Here is a 17,835-nt window from a genome sequence, read left to right as displayed (position 1 = left end):
TCACAATACCTTCCACAGAAGTGGACACTTGAGATTCCTCTTTCGCTGGGAAAGAAATGGGTTATTAATTTGTTTACTTGGAAGCCAATTATTACAACGAAACAAATCTCTTTGCAGACAATCCCTTTAGACAATAAAGCTTCATGGGATGTTCTTTTTATCTTGTGTTTTCTGTGTCTGCAGGAGAAAGATGTGATGATTACACCTATGCCGTTTGCAAGGCCACAGGACTTGGGCCCATCTATTGCTATTGTAGCAAAGGTAAACCAAATTCAGGATCATCTGCTGAAGAAACACGATATTGAGCTGTACATGCATCTGAACCGATTGGAAATTGCTCCACAGATTTATGGAATGTAAGTTTTTGCAAAACATTATTTAATTCCTTCTTGTTTTATTTCATTGTATTATGGCGGGGTTTTTTTCCTTAAATTTAGGGTTAGTGGAAACACGATAGAAAGAAGTAGTTGTTATCTATTACATGTTACTAAATTGGCAGCATTACAGTAAATGACACCGCACAGTTGTATTTGTGACAGTGGCATTCCCGGTAGAGATAAAGTCTGTTCAGCAACATGTTAGAGAACTTGATGAAGACTGCCAGTGCAGTGACGAAGTATATTCTGAGTCAAGTACATGTTCTACCTATGCTTTTTCTGTAAGAAGAAATGGGATAATAGGCCACAAAGAAGAGGGCAGAGGGGAAATCATTAGTGTTGAATGGTTTATTTACTTATTTCTATCACCAGTTCAGTATGAGTGAAGTTTTCCCTATTGCAATAATGGGATTTTGGATGCTAGTAGTGCAGATGTGGTGGGGCATGTTAAAAGCTGAAGTGTGGAGATAATAAAGTGTCTGTATGAGGGGTCAGCCCAGGTAGTCTTTTTTCCATTTAACTGGCTCAGATCCGTTCAGCTGGTTGTGTATCGTGTGTCCCATTCCAGGGGGGGCTTCTTGGACCAGGTATGACTTTGGATGTGGCCTTGTCCGAGTGTTTGCACAGCATTGCATCCAAACCAGTTTGGCTGCCATAGTTGATCTGGATCAATACAGAGCATGGAACTTGGATGAACCAGGAGTTAACTGTGGTTTTGAGAAGGAATTTTGCCTTCATCACCTGGAATTCTAGACAGTTGGCTCACTTTGATCATTCCTTAAAGAGTTGGCAAACCATACGTACAGTTGCAGTGACAGAAAAATTACACTTTTAATTTGTTCTATTTTTATTTTTTGAAATGATATAAAATTAAGGTTGGCTTTGCCTTAAATAATAATTTTTAAAAAGGTTTAATTTCTAGGTGTGAGTTTCCAAATGTAATTGTGAGTTACATTTAACAACTCAATAGAAAATGTAAAAAGGGAGAGAAAAGCTGACTAGGTAAATGTCAGGCCATAACTGCAATACTTAACATTAAAATCTAATTTGATGTTATAGTAAAATGGAAAAATGCTGTGACATAGAGAAGAGTTAAACTAAGATTAAGTAGTAGTCCCAGACTTACAAATAACATGTATTTGGAAGACAAATGTAATTCTATGAAACTTATTTACATAGTTTTGGTAGCAATGGGTTACAGGGAGAGGGAGAATAAACCGAGTAAACTCGAGGTATTAAAGGTATGAAGAGGACAGATTGTCCTATTACAGTATTTTTTGCATAGTGTAGAGTTGTGTATTTTCTTAATATCGTCACTAGTCTGGAAGAGAAAGCAAGCATCCCTAATAAACTTCATGGATAGTAATGAATAAGTAGGCAGTATAAATTTCGAGGAAAACAAAAAGACAGTGTTTCTTTTTTATGAAGTCTTATGAAAACACACAGAAAATAAAATAAGATAAACCTCAGAAATTTGCAGACAGATATTCTGGGGCAAAAATAATTTGTACTGTAAGTATTCACTTCAGTATAAGATTTTGCCTCTCAGTAAGAGAAATAATTGAAAGAAAAAAAATAGACTTTAGTTCAACCTATAACATTATACAGAAGAACAGTGCAGTCTGCCGTGGCATAAATAGAACTGAATCTGAATAAAGAAATTTACAGTTAAGGGAATGAATTATGAGAGAGAGCTTCAGACTGACTATCAGGAAAACCTTACTAACAGGGAGCTGTTAGACTGTAAAATAATATATCAAAATTAACAAAGGAAAAACCATCAGCATACTTTAAAGATAGGCTTTGAAAAGCTCTCAGAAATGGATGGTATCACAGAGAATGACTCTGCACTGGCAGAAGAGGAAAGTAGGTTGCCTGTGAGGTCATATCCTTCTCTGATTTCTGATTTAATAAAGAGGACAGGAGAAAAAGAAAGGGAAAGGAACATGACTGTGTTGTATTATTCTCACCTTTAATGATGTCTGAGCTTTTCAGAATAGTAATTTCCAGTAATGAGCCAGCTGACAGTCTCAGATGCTGGATCTTTTCCTGTATTTAGCATTTCTTGATCTAGAAACAGCATTTCTTTAACGTAATAGGTTATTAATAATTGCTAAACCTAACCCAAGTGCAGAATTCATGTGAGCTTTTTGCTGAAGTTTATTGTTTTGCTGAAGTTTGTTGGATTTGCCAACAACAAATACTTACCTGACAGCCTTGGTATCACTGAAAAAGCATACAAATGCTAGAAGGAAGACTGGAAACTTTCCTCAAAAGATATTACGGCATTCCTGGTGAAAAGTATCAACATGAAAGCCTGGTATTTAGTGGCAGTCCGCCATAGCCTGAGCGAGTTATACAGTTAATTTATTTAAAAATACAGTATTTTCTACTTTGCATCCTTCTATAACCTTCTGGGGCAAGGCAGAAACAATTCTTGTATTTTCATACAGTTGATTTCAACCTTTGATGTTTACAAATAGTCCTTTTATTTTTCAAACACTAAGGAGACTTCTTCTGCTGGGAGGGCAGGCGCCCTGGTCTGTTGTACGATTCCATGTTCAGAAACTGTCCTTTAAAATAACAGGTAGTTACACGCTTCTTGAAATTATGCTTACCTGCTTACAAGACCAGCTTTAACAGGCATGATACGACTCTTTAATTTTGGTTGCTGTCCAGTGGTGCAAAGGTTGTATACTGGCTTTGTGGAAAAGTGTACTCATTATAGCGTTTATCATATCAGCGGGGAAAAAAAAATATTTTTTCTTCATCAGTTAGGCCTCTGCAAACCATGGTGTCATTAGCCTGGTCCGCCAGGCTGCACATTGGAGGTGCTGCAAGTTCAGAAGAAATCTTTTTCTCTGAGTAGTTCACATTTTGTGAAGTTTTAGCTCAAGTGAGTGGATTTCTTTATCTTCTGGAGTGCATCAGTGAACAGACTTCGCGTTACCTGGCTGTCTCATTTCATTGCTGATCAGAAAGAGAACCCTGTTAGGTATAGTAGGGTATATATAGGTGTGTGTATATACATATGGGTGTATATATATATAGGTGTACATGTACTAGGGTCCTGGCTATGCCACACTTCTGTGCTCTGATCATTCAAGTTGGTGTCATATAAAGTAGCAGCCCTAGCACTGGAATTTCTGTGGCTGGAAATTTTGTGAGACGGCACATTGATTGACTTGCAGTCAGCTGCTGCGTGCCCCTGTGATAATTATTCAGCTGCTATCAATGTCACCCAAAATGGAACCAGCAATAAGGCTTTGTGCCTTATTCATTCTTCAATCTTCTTTATTTGCCATGTCTCTAGCTTGGTTTTAGACCCTAAAATAATGTTTTGCGGAATAACATTTTTTCACATTCTTGGTAGCACTGGAAATTGTGTATGGTCTAACCAAACTATAATAGTTGCCTAATCATGTCTAATTTTGTAGTTTGTAAAGTAAAGCACAAGAACGGTTTGAAAATAAATTGGAATTGATTACATTAACAGTTCAGTGACATGCTTCCTGATAATAAACTTTTCTCTAAATAAAAACAAAAAAATGCTAAGATTGAACAAAAAGATTGGGTACTCTGAAGGGCTGACAGATTGAATATTCAGTTTAATTGTAAAATTAGATGAGTTAACAATGATTAATGTCCTAGGTTAAATGGTATTCTAGTGTTAATTTCTTTGACCCTTACATCTAATTCATGTTAAAGTACAAAATAATTATTGCAAAACCACTCTGCAGTCTCTGTGGTGGCCAAGTGTTTGCAGTGGCAAATTAAGCAGGTCCTGCTTTCAGCTCGAGAAGGGATGAAGTTTGAGTCTTCATATATCTGTATTTTAAGACATTTTCTTCCATTTATATCAATTTTTAGTAGAGGACTTTTACACTCATTGGAAAGATTAATCAATTTGAAAAGCCCCACATAACATGATTATTATTTCTACTTTATGTTGTGTAGTGAGGGTTTCAAAGTGAATTATCTTGGATCAAATGAAATTCTCATAGAACTGCATGCAATAAGTACAGCCAGATCATGTAAATATATATGATACGGTTGTATAGAAACAATGCAGACAAAAATAATGACACGGCATAAGTGTAAAAAGCTTTATTTAAGAACAAATATGAACTGTTGGCATAAACTCACTAGCTTCTGCATCTTAACACTGATGGCAGTATTACATTGGTTAAGCAAACTCCTCCTAAGCACATACCCAACAGACAATAAAGCGCATGCAGAAGCGAGCGTAAATATTTCATGATAGCTTAATCTCGGTACAAAAAAGGCCTTCTTAGAACATTCAGTGCCGATGACTTTGCTTCCCGCTGCCACCCCGCTCTATGATGATCAATCAGATAGACAGACTGCCTACTGCAGCTCGAGATGTGGTTTCAGCCCTTTGGGCTGATACCACCCTTATACTTCAGGAAGAAACCAATCTCATGAAGCGAAGGAAAAAATAAAATGAAGAGAAGGCTAGAAACCAAGTTACAAGGTAACTAGGCATGAGTGTAGCTTGGAAACTAGTATTAGAAAGGTTATGTGACAGCAAAGTCAACAGCAGATGTGCTGCTCCACTATTACTATTCTTAGCTGGTTTGCTATGAGCACTGCTGTGGGGCATCCACCTGTTTTAGTTTCTCTCCCATGCCATTATGGTACCAGGCGGTATTCTTTTCCATAAGCACATTGGTCTCTGGAGGGAGAATATAAAGGATTTTGCCTGTGCAGTGAAAGAACATAAATCATATTCATTGTATCTAGGGGAAAAAAAAGAAAGAAAGAAAAAAATCCCACCAGTCATCAGAATAAGAAATCTTCGTGATCCCCAGAAAAAGTAGGTCAAAGATCAGTTTTCCTAAGGAGAGCTTTACAGATCATCTAGGATGCCTGGGTTTATTTTGGATTCTCACACTTCACCAAAAAAAATGAGAGAAATAATTGGTCCAAACCAACTACAGTTCCTCTGTAGCTTTTAATCCAGTGTCATAAATTAATTGGACAGCAATTACAATGAAAGCAACTTTGAGCTATTGTGGATGTAGTAGGGGAACAACCAAAATCTGGTCTTGCTAGTAAAGGAGTATCTAGCAAGGGCGAAGACAAAGCGAATATGAAGTCTTTCCAAACAAAGTAATAATTCTCATTTGAATGTCCAGGACCAAACTAATCCTGAACTTAGTAACTTAAATTGCTGTTGATTTCCAGTAATTATTTTCTGTTTGACTGAAACAAGGCAATACATATAAAGCACATTTTAATGGAATATAAATCCTATAGCTTCTCTGTCAGTAGAGGGCTTGTTAAGGATTTAATGCCAGATGAACAGGCCTTTCTAAGAAAGGCTACGATCCACTGTTGCTCCCGCAAATTGAGATAACAGGCTACTGGATTTTTACATAAAGCTTTCGGGGGCTGACTCAGACAACTCAAGACTTTACTGCGAGTTCTGTCTTGCATAGTGAAAAAAGTATTGTGAGAAGGAACCAGTAAGTTCAAAGTTAGGTGACAGAAGAAAACGCATCTGAAGCTAATGGAGAAAGCTACAATATGTTTTGATGGAGAGAGGGATTGCCTCTCCTGCTGTTGACATACCAGTTGTATTGTGATGGTTTACTAACTCAGAGGGTTTGCTCTGTACAAATAAATGTGGACGGTTCTTGAAGCATCAGGGTGCTTCAGGTATCTCATTTTTAGGCAACAAGGAAATCCTGCTTAGCTCCAGAAGCTGCTTCTGTTTTGAAGCAAGGCTACTCACCCTTTTGTGTTCTTAAACGATAGATATCTGTTGCTTATTATTGAGTTTCTCCAAAAAGCTTTCTGGTTCATTGACTGAAAAAATGTATATTTCGTTTTGTGTGGCTGCTTGTTGTATATTAGGCTGAAAATTATAGTATGCTGAACTTCCAATTTTATCCTTTTTCCTGACTCTCACAAATAGTATTTTAGTCTTATCTTAGACTTAAGACTTTAACATATACATAATGTAAAAGCCCACTCTATAAACAGAATGAAGGATTGGTTGAGGTGTCAAAAGTGTTCATCTGAGTTTTACTCTCCTGCCGCATAATTATGTGCTGAGATGATAATGAGTAGTACTGGATGGCTGTGAGGATGGAATGCAGATTTGTCATTATGTTGTTCCTTGATGCAGGTGATGTGCTTCCCATATGAAGTACAGGGAATTATCTTTATCTGGGAAAGAAACAAGCAAGAAAGCTTCCATTTTTACTTTTGTCACCCTTAAAAAAAACCCCACATCTGGTGGCATTAAACATAAGTAGGCTTAGAGACCAGTGGATTTGAATTGACTATAAAAGCTGAAAAATGTAAGGAATTTAAGGTGCCATATATCAAGTATTTACTTCTCCTTTGCTTTCTTTATACTTAAATCACATCAGCTGTTCATGTTAACCAGTACTGTTTAATTTAGTGCATCATTTTGTTTCTTTCAACTACACAGAACTTAGTCTAGAAAACTCATGTTGGAAATTGGTTCAGAAAAGTCAATAGGTAGGTCAAGCAGTTGTTGCTGAAAGCATCTATCTCAGGATATGCCTAAAAAATGAAACTGTGCTAACATGCGCATGTTAACGTGATATTAGTAGGCAAAATACAGCAGTTGTGACTTAAGCACTTGATAGCAACCAAAGCATTTCCCATAGAATCCAAGTCTGTGGATAATTTGTTTTCTGGTTAACCAGTGCTTCTTCCTCAGTACTTAGTCTTGCCTGGTCTATCTGAATCAATTTAGTATGGGCATGCAAACGTGCATTACCAGCATGCCCTTTATTTTCCTGTGAAAACATACCTTTAGGGATGATAATAAAGTAATGGATAGAACCATGTGCAACAATCCAGCAGGGACAGATCATCCTGTCTTGAGTCCTTAAGATGAAAGCCCATACCCAAAGATAGTCTGAAGACTAATAAACCCTGAGAATCTTTTGGTTGTTTTGCATCATCCTGATGCACTTAAACAATGCCACCCAAAGAGAAGACTTTGCTAGAATACAAAGAGGAACCTTAATACGAGCAATAGCGAGAGACAGTAAACCAGTAAACACATTTTAGTGACTAACTTGTAAAAATTATACTGTCATCTTTAAATACAACTGAAATCGAGTGGGTAGTACAGATAAGAGAATTTTGTTTGAAATATTTAAACAAATGAGCATGAAATACTTAAATGCACAATGTAGGCCTGTTGGAAGCACAGGAATTAAATTTCCTAAAAAGCTCAGTTTTTAATATTTCATTGTTATTCCATGTCAGAATAAACTAGACCTGTTTGGATTTCATGGATGTGGAGAAGAATGACAGAGAATTGCGTTCGAGAAAGAAACAATATGAACTGCCTTAGGTTGTGGGATATCAGCTTCAGGGATAGCACAGTCTTCAGTCTTAGTCTCCCTCAGCCTAGGAGAACATGTTAATCATCTAGTTCTTTGGGGTTGTTTTCATCCAAGTCCTTAGTTTTAGCAGAAAATTATATCCTGAAACCACAATTCATCCCTGATGAACATATTGTTGAAATTAGTGAAATAGTAATTCTGTAGGAATAGGGCCTGTCTGCATTTTCTCTAGAGGTGCCTGGTTGTGCTTTGGAATGCAGTTAATCTGGAAAATGAAAGGCAGTTCAGTGTCAGCATTGGGAAGAATGCTTGCTTTTTCTTCCCACAAAAGTAATAGTTGACCAGGCAGTCAAGTCAGTTCAACGCTTGTTTGCACTACAGATAATGAGCATAGTTCTTGGATACCCATTTCCACCCCTCTGGACAGTGCTCTCTCCCCCTTCAGTCTAACCAAATGGTACAGACTGAGGTGAGGGGTTTGGAGGAAAAAAAAAAAAGCCACCAAGGTGAGGAATTCAGCAGATGACCTATATAATTCTGATTATATCTTCTGAGTCTTCTCTGACAGCTGTTCTATTGGGAGTTCTTGAGTTAGAAGCACATGAAACAGCAAAACTTCCTGCCCTGAAACTAATACAACTGACTGTCCTAACTTTTAAAATGGATAAGCTGGATAGTAATTCTCCATGACCTTGTGAACCTCCTTCCAATATCTTGCTAGACTTGTAGAAGCTTTAGCAATTAAAAAAAAAAAAAAAAAAAAAAAATCTTGTTCCAAATAGGTCATTCCTTGAGTATCTTTTCTGGTTCTGATGTGGTTTTAAGCAAGAATTTTTAAAAGTATCCTATGAAATATTAAAGCAAGCCAGCCATATCTGAAAAATAAAATCCATTAACACAGGTCACAGGAATAGGTTGCTCAAGAGTAGTGCTGTTAATTAGGGTGCACAATTTTGTCTAACTTTTGCATATTGTATGAATTCACAGTATTTTAGTCTAGGTAAAGAATGAGAAATTATTTTTTTTAAAAAATATTTCTAAAAATAGAATTATTTTTCCAAAATAGTACTGTGAAAATAACGACAAAATTTCATCACCCCTCTTACTGAAGGTGATAGAATGAGGCTCTAAAGGGTTAAGTTATGTTAACTTAGCGTGAAGCCTCCACACATTTTGGCAAGAGAAAATCTGTGCACAGCACTGCAAAAGAGAATTGCTTAGTGAAAAAGAACAAAAGCAGACAAGAGTAGGAGCTTGTTTCAAATACATGTTTTGAAATCAATGAATGAGCCACACTTGAATTTTTGCAGAAAGCCAGGGGTGCTGCTCTTCTGTCTTCTTCCTCTGAAAACACTTTTAACCTGCCATTTGCAGCTTGATATCAACTGCTGTTGATGACATCCTTGAATTCCCAGGTAGCACTGTTTGTGAGGAAAGAAGGCAGTGGGTGCACCTCACCTTGTTATTCAGTTGTGAATGTATTGACAACAGGGCAATAATTTTTCCCAAATTTCAGAGATTCAAAATGGCATCACCCAGTATAATATCAGCTTGGGAAGTCCACAAGAGAGCGTCTCTTTTCATAGACTTTTACACTGGCTTCTGTAATTTTTAATGATCTTCTTTATTTCTTATCACCTTATTTGAAATTAGGACCATGTTAGCATGCTTTCTCTGATTAGCTTTATATATGTTTGTCTTTCAAGTTTGAAAAAGTGTTCAATACAGTGATCTTTGAATGCCACACAAGCAGTATGTTTTATTTTGCTCTTGGTCTTGAGAAAGCAGAGAGAGAAAAGAAATTTCATATGTTCTGTCTTTTAAGTTCATTTTATAATGTAATAAGATATAATGAAACACCCCCTGCTTCAGATTGCTGTTACTCCTACCAATAATGCTACCAGGTTTTTATTAACAGAGGTGGAGAAGTTTGTAAAAAATATTTTGATACTTTGGATAAATCTATACACATACCCATGTGTGCAATGTAGCAGCAGAACTGTGTAATATGTTGCATGTTATTAAATATCACTACAGTGCTTAAATCAAAATTCCAGACAGCATCTAAACACGGTCCTTAGTTTTTTACAACTTACATCAATAAATGTTGTGTGCGCTGCTGGAGTTTGAGCTTGGGCCTTCTGGTTTATTCTGTTTCTGCTAACAAGTACACATGGGAATGGCATGCAAAACCAACACTATCAGGTTTGGGGTTTTTTTAAATAATGCAAATACAGTTAACTGTAAGTATATGAGACATCTTGAATCAAAGAAGTCTCCCCATTGTCTTACTTATCTATGAGAAAAATCACATAAGAGTAATCAGGCAATAGAAGAAAAGAAATAATTCCCACCAAAAGTTTGCAACATGCCATTCTGTTTTATATCTAGAAAAGTGAATGATTACACATTTATATTTGTATAGACTGAACGGTAAAAAAGATAATGGCATCTTTCACCTCAGCAATTCATATGTTAGTATTAATGCTTTGAGATATTCTGTGTATTGAAAAATTGTTTAAAAGAATTGAAATAGATTTAATTCCTCTTTTCCTTATTTCAATAATTGTAATTGAAAAAACCTTTTTAATGGTATAATCCTATATCCAACCAAAGTACTTAGTTATACATCCTGCTTCACCATACGTCTGAGCTCTGGGACTCTGCCACTGAAACGCGCCTCCTGATTTATCTTCTGTCTAAACTATTTCTTACATTATGACTCTGTGCTGCAGCCTTTGATATTCCCTGTGACATCATGAGACAGCTGTGTTACATTGTGTTTAAGCAGTACTAAACCTTTAAACTTTAAACGAATATTTTTCTTCTTGGAGGTATAAATAGAATATGTAATAAGCATCTGTGGGATATGCAATTAATGTCACTTGTGAGGAAAGACCTTCATGATGCACTTGGGTTTTGGCACTCTTAAATTATGAGCTCTTTACTACACTCATGGGATAAATTCCATATCCCCCAGATGCTTATTATGTATCTTCCATCTCCCTTAATTCCTATTAGCTGGATTAGTAGTTGTTGTGATGTTGAGGTTTATGGTAATTTAACTGGGGTGGCTCTCAGTGATCAATAAATACACTTCAAAAGTTTAGTAATTTTTATTTTCTAAGAATTCCAGTGTGTATAGCTGTAACAATTTACATTAACTGCTGGTTGCATATAACAAAAACTTTGGTCAACTGTACACATCAGTGTATCCAGTACGTAAATTTCAAAAACCAAGCAAATCTATAAAGGCAAAAGATGTCAATAGCAAAGAATGAGCTGAATTACAAGGTTTGGGGGTGACCAAGAGAGAGGTATTCCCTTTAGCATCTGCAAATCTTAAAAAAATATATGTATATTTGCATAGAGAATAAATATTTTGTTGTTAAATGACAATATTATTAATGTTCTAGTCACAGTCATTATCTGGAGAGTTTGTCAAACTCGTACAGAATGGCCTAGATTAGTTATCAACTCAGGAGCAAATAAGATTTTTAAAAGACTCAATAAAGTCCAATGATTAATTGTTATATATTCTGATTCATGCCTATCCCATTTTATCTAATTTAATGAAAGTCTAAAATGATGATTAATCCTTTCACACTAGCAGTTGCTGGTACATCCATTACATGTCCAATCTGAATTCCTCTGCCAAGGAGTTAACTACTATTTTGAACTTGGTGTGAAAAATATCATTATAAATTTCATTAACCTGATCATCAAATTTAAAAAAGTCAACTCGTAAAATCCATTACTACATATCATGCATCGAAGATTAAAAACTGGTCCTCAGTGGGCAGGAATAGCCAGGATTTAATTCCCACAGCATATGTTTAAAGTGCTCATATGACATTATTGTATCTGTAATTATCAGAATTTTATGTTTATTAACCCAAGTGAATTAAGGATCTTGTTTTGCGTAAAATTTAGCATGCATGTTAAATTGACCATTAATTGAGAGCATATCAATGTATATGTATTTACTACAAATGCAAAGATATTTGTTTAGCATATTGTAATAATTGTGGCATTTAGAGAATTGCCTTCCTTTAATATTTCCTTCTCAGATAAAATAATTTACTTCTTCAGTGCTTCCACTTGGCTATCTTTGTGTGAATCCCCATGGGTGGAATTGATTTAAATCTTACTTGAAGTAGTTCTTCTGGAGGAAACTTGGAGTATTTCATGTTTGCACTATATCTCAACTATAGCTAAGTCTTCGTCTTCAATAAGATGTTTTTCCAACTGTAACACTGTTTATTCTTCACTGCTGCTTGGCCCGTGTGTAGCTGGATCCAAGAGAGACGCTTCTCTGTGCTCACCATTAAAAGTGCCTCAGCGTAGAAGCAGGTCACGGCGGTGTGGGATTCGGGGTGGGATTATTGCTGATTCTTATGAGGGTTTGACCAAGATGCAAATTCAGTAAACGCATGAAAAACACGTTGCTGGAGAGTCCGCGGATGACTCCTTTTCCCCGGCCAAGTGGATAACGGGGATTTGAACCCCGGTCCCGCTGCTTCTGCAGCCGCCGCGGGAAACCCGGCACAGCCCCGCCCCCGGCACAGCCCCGCCCCCGGCGCAGCCCCGCCCTCCACGCAGCCCCGCCCCGGGACAGCCCCGCCCCCGAAACAGCCCCGCCCCCCGCATGGCGTGCCAGCGGTTTCCAAGGAAACGGCGGCGGCACCGGCCGGGCCGCCGCGTTAAAGGAACCCGGCCCCAATGACCGGCCTGCAGCCTGGCGGCTCCTCTGGGCGCTGAGCTGGTCCTAAAGGGGAAATGTTTTTGAAATAGGGTGTGCGGTGCGCCGCAGGAAAAACTAGGAAATAGTAGGGACAGGGAGCCTTTGCTGCAGTCAGTCCAAAACAGCTTATTTGTCACTCTTGGCTGCAAAATGGGGTCCCTTGATTGGGTCCAGACAGAGGGATAAAAGTCACCTGGTTTGAGAAAATAGGAACTGTGGGGTTTTAAGCAAACCAATTTTTTTATTATTATTTTTAATTAGAACAAACATGAAACACGCCTCCCTTCCAAAAGACCTTTTTGACTGCAGGACCCGCTTGGGCTCCAGGCATAAAATGGAGACAGAGCAGGTGCCGAGCGTGGCTTCTGCCTTGTGCCCGTGGCGCGGCCGTAAGCTGAGGTGTTTTGGACGAGTACGGCTATCATTCCGTGCTGCAGGGAGCTGCACGGCTTCGCCGCCTGGTGTGGTTTCACCTGACATGTTTCTCCTACGCCTGCCTTGGTGGCTTTGCCCGTTCCCCTTCCCTCTGTTCAGATGTTCTGCAGAAAGAAAATGGTGAAGTTAGGAAGAGTGGAAAGGCCCTTGTTTATCCACCACATCCCTACCCGGCGAAACATGCTTTTCTCCTTCCTTTTGCAGACAACTAGCGTCATTTCAGCAGCTACTCATGGCGGTGCAGAAGCGTTTCAGCACAGCCAGGCAATTCGTCAGAGATGTATATCACATATTCAGATTATCACAGAATCATTTCAGTTAGAAGAGACCCTCAGGATCACCAAGTCAAACCTTAAAATAACCTAGCTCTAGCACTAAACCTTGTCCTAAGAACCTCGTCTAAAAGCCTTTTAAACACCTGGTGGTGACTCCACCGCTTCCCTGGGCAGCCTCTTCCAATGTCTGACAACCCTCTCCGTGAAGAATTTTTTCCTAATATCCAATCTAAACCTTCCATGGCGCAACTTGAGGCCATTTCCTCTTGTCCTATCACTATTATCAGGTGTTGTATTTGGAAACACATATTTGTAGCATAAGACAGCTTAAGTTCTGCTGTCACGAAGAAAGTGGAGGAGAGTGCCTAGGTGGTTTTACCCTTAGACGGACCAAAACTTATTTCTAAGGCTCACCTTCAAATCAAAAAATGTTGTCCATTGTAAAATCCTTGCCTTTAACAACCTTGTTGATTGGATTATCTTTGATCTATTTTTTTGGTGCCTCTTTGATCTAAATTATCTTTTGATCTATTAAATGCCGGGCTTAGAGCACCTTTTTCTTCTAACAAATGGTTTAAATGACCTGCCTGCAGTACTCCACATAAAATCCAGCAACCTGGGTAAAAAAGCTCTCCATAGAGTTTGCAGGTGAATGTATATGATGTAATAGCATCTCCCAAAAATTTAACTCTATAGGCTGGAATAATACCCAACCATATTTCACAGGATCCTATAGAATTCTGTAACTTCTTTCAGTTTTCGAACATTACGGAGAATTATTTTCTAAACTTTGTGGAGGAGTTAGTATTAATTATCTAATCTGGCAAAAGACGAGCAATGCTACGTTTCCTTAAGAGAGATTTAAGAGGTTAAAGTTAAGGTTACAGATAAAGACCTTTTTTTTTGTTATACTTTATTTTTACATTTCAGCAGTTCCTATTCCACTTAAAAATCTCAGATATCATTAGTTGGCTTTCGGTGTGTGTCCATTCCTGAAAAAAATGCAGTATTTTTTCTTGAGACGCTTTCAGTAAGTGGCGTTTGCGCAGAGGTAAGTTTGGCTTGGCTGCTGAGTCACCTCAGAAGTCACCTGTAATAAAACGTTGCACCTATATTTCTGATTTTTCCAAGTGCCCAGTCATTTATTTTTTCTTAAATCTCAAAAACGGCTAACAGTTACATGGTTTTCATCATTAGCACAGTCAGTTTGGGCGCAAACCATCAGAAAATTAGACAACATGGTAAATATGTGATTAGTTAGCGGGGGGAAAGGTTGAGAGACTCTTAAAGGACATACTGTGTGAAGGTTTGGGGCAGGAAAGGGAGGACGATGTGGGGAAGGAGAGATGGAGGGACCAGATGTAAGACCTCACTGCTTGACTTGCTGAACCTGGAGAATATAAGGTGCGTTTTCAGTGTAGTTCAGTCATTAAATAACACACTAGGGTTTATCTCACATGGCCAGTTGCAGCGCTTGCATGGTAGTGAAAGGATGAAATAAATACCCAATGTGTAAACCTAAACATATGTAAAATAGGTAAATACACTGTAGCCTTAAACATAGAGTTTCTCATTCTCTGTGTACAAGTAGGTGTGGATAAAGTCTTCCATATGCAAATACTATTAAAACCAAAATTGTTTAGCTAACTCGTAAGTAACAGACTGGTGAAAAAAAAAGCGATCTGGTTTAACTAATTTCAGTATGAGTAAGGGGGAAAAGAAGGTTCTTTTTTTCCTGTTTCCTCTAGTTATAAAAATTACAGTGATTACACATCATAAAGCCTATCTGTAATAAAACGCATCAGCTGGCCAAGGTTTTCATCGCTCACTCAATAATCCATTAATACAGCAACGCTGCCCAGGCATCTTTATAATACCAACTCGGAGGTAATTTTAATCAGCTAGACCAGCTGGTATTTAACAGCAGCTGCTGGAGACGCCACAAATATACTCAATAGCTGACATCTTTATTTGCAGTTTTTCAAGGGGAGAAGAGATCCTCCTGTGGTTACTTATATTAAGCTCTTTTTTTTTATATAAGTATTGGTACCGGAGGGTAATACCTGTATGAAAGAGGGAATAGAGTTGATACGAAAAATAAAAAATATATTCTTGGAGTCAGAGGGCTTTTTTGTGAAGTCCTCTTCATAAATGAACAAAAACATAAAGCGTAGGTGCCAGCTTTGTTGGAGTTTAGAACCTTTTCCTGGTGCATTTACACTAATCTCAGACACGGCTTGCAGCATAAAATGTACTCTGCAGTGCTGCATCGCCCTGTCTTACTGAAGCTTTCCTGTCTCTCCACAATATAAAGATGTGATGAATAGTGCTCTTGGTGGAAAAAAGTGATGCTTGCTCACGTGTTCAATTTTAACTGACATGTACTTCTTTTGTCCTCAGTTTTGGCTTAGAACGTCTGCATGCAGGAGTGTATACATATATATCTATGCTTAAAGACACCACTGTTTGTGTATAAATAATACACAATATGTTTATTTGTACTTCTCATCTCTTATAAGGCTAGAGATGAATTCAGCAACTGAATAAAGTGCTGCTCTCTGCAGCAGTAAATGTGGAATACTATTTTGCATTGGGTTTCGGGGCGAACAAGCAAAGGCAACACGAAGTTAACAGTCACAAACACATTATAAATAAAAATTTAATTACACATGGGGGAGCTTGGCTTACAAAGCTCACAAATCCATAATGGAGCTTGCTGGTAATAAAGGCCTGATCTGTTTGTTAAACTCCAATATTCCTGTCCTCCTCTATCTCTTCTTTTATATAAAACTTCAGTTTCTGCATTGATTACCGATTGCAAAAAAGACTGACTTCACTGGTAAACAGTTTTTTTTCTGTCACATGCCAAATGCCATATTTCTTTATTAAGAAAATAGTCACGACTCTTAGGCAGGGCGGGGGGGGTGCTACAAGAAGTGTAAGTATATCTGTTTTCGTGGATTATTTGTAATATATCATCGTGGAGGAAATCTGTGTTTAATATGGATTTGACATGTTGGAGATATGTTTTTGTTAATATATGAACAAATTCTAAGGTAGCAGCTTCTTTGTAATGAAAATGAAAATAATGCTAATTATAGTCTAAATGGGTTATGAATGTTGAATAAAATACAGTATTATTAAACTTTTTAGAGGTGTAAGTGTTCTAGGACAGTAACGCTGAAAAGTAATGCATAATTTTAATTCTTCTTCTTTCTTTTAAATTCAAAATCTCATAGTTGAAAGAAGTTGATGGCGTAAAGGAATAAACCTGAATACATAGTTATAAATCCTTAACCAAATTTGGGGCTATAGTAGTGATTTGCAGGTACTCATTTGTTAGTCCCAGTGAGTTACTGCTCTGTAGTCAAATAAGGATCTGAGACTGTGATTGACTACTTCAAATTAAAATCCAGTGACAGAATGGATTACTGAGGTTGCAATTTGACTGAAAAATACTTAGCAAGCATGTTTTCTCTTACTTCTAGTGAAAACAGTCTGTTGAAGTTTGTTTAGTGTGTTTGACAACAGACAGTTTGATATATTGCTGGGCACAGCAGTAGGTTGGACTTGAGTGGTATTAGCTTTCACTGTTTTGATTAATGGTAATTGTTTCGATGAAAAGGCATGTTTTACGTACAACTCATAGTTCTGGAAAACAGAAGTCAAATTGCAAGATCTGTAATTACTGTTCTGAGTTAGCATATAAAAAAACCTTGGAGAACATGCAGGGAAATCACAGTAGGGTGGTGGTTTTTTTGTATGTCTGTTTATTTTGTATGGGATTGCATTTTGTAGCTTTTATACACTGCTTCTTGTCTGAGGAAATAAATCTTAGGTTTTATCTCTTCTTGAATGCTGCAATGTGCTTTTAAGATATATTTCTGAATTTCACATTGTAGTTCCAATCTTGGTATGGTGAAATTTTTTCTATGTTTTCAGTCATCAACAGCAACAACAAAAGGTCAGCCTGGGACTCCCTTGTCTCCTCACATCCCCACACAGTCCTGAAGGGAAGGAAAAGATATCTGTTCATCTTTAAAGCCTGTTTTCTCTGGTTAGAAAACCACCGCCTTCTCCCACTCTCAGAATGTGTTTTCTCGTTTTCCTAAGGCCCTTTTTTAAAATAAATATTTTATTTTCAATGTATCACGCAGAAAAGGGAAATAGCTGATTATTTTTGTATTTAGGTAAATGAAAGATTGCAAAGATGTGTTTAGATGTAAGCCAAAACCAGCGTAGTAAAGGATGTCAACTATTATTACTAATACCATCTTTCATTTATATACTGCTTTCATCCTAAAAGATTCTAGTTTCTAGAAAACGTAGATTTAAGCCAAAACACAATTAAAAATATATCTCCTTGTCCCTGCATGTTAGCTTCGAAGTATTGTTTGTCAGTTTAACAGACAGTACCAAAATATCTTTCTTCTGCTTTGCAGATGCAGAAATGTACCATGAAATGAATAAGCTGAAAGTACTGTTAAACCATCTCTAGAAGAAAAGAGAATTGGTTTTATAGGTTCTTCATTTTATGACATGCTTTCTTCTCAGATTTTAATATTTTGCAACATGTTTTGAAAGAAGAAATGAATAGATAGTGGTTTTCTATATCTGAAACATGTAGGGGCATCACAACCTACCTGAAT

At 37.4% G+C, this 17,835-nt stretch overlaps 1 protein-coding gene across 9 annotated transcripts in view; it reads left to right on the top strand.

The window, feature by feature from the left end:
* TBC1D5 (TBC1 domain family member 5) overlaps window positions 1–17,835 on the top strand; it is a 326,232-nt gene that overhangs the window by 195,210 nt on the left and 113,187 nt on the right. For all 9 annotated transcript variants that reach the window (XM_065628207.1, XM_065628203.1, XM_065628204.1 and 6 more), the window contains one exon: window positions 184–356. In XM_065628207.1, coding sequence (XP_065484279.1) covers window positions 184–356 — 173 coding nt within the window. The remainder of the gene's footprint in view (window positions 1–183; window positions 357–17,835) is intronic.

This window comes from Caloenas nicobarica, chromosome 2, assembly GCF_036013445.1.
Source record: "Caloenas nicobarica isolate bCalNic1 chromosome 2, bCalNic1.hap1, whole genome shotgun sequence".
Taxonomy (NCBI): Eukaryota; Metazoa; Chordata; class Aves; order Columbiformes; family Columbidae; genus Caloenas; species Caloenas nicobarica.
Note: the sequence above shows the minus strand (reverse complement) of the source record. Positions and strands in the feature narration are given on the sequence as shown.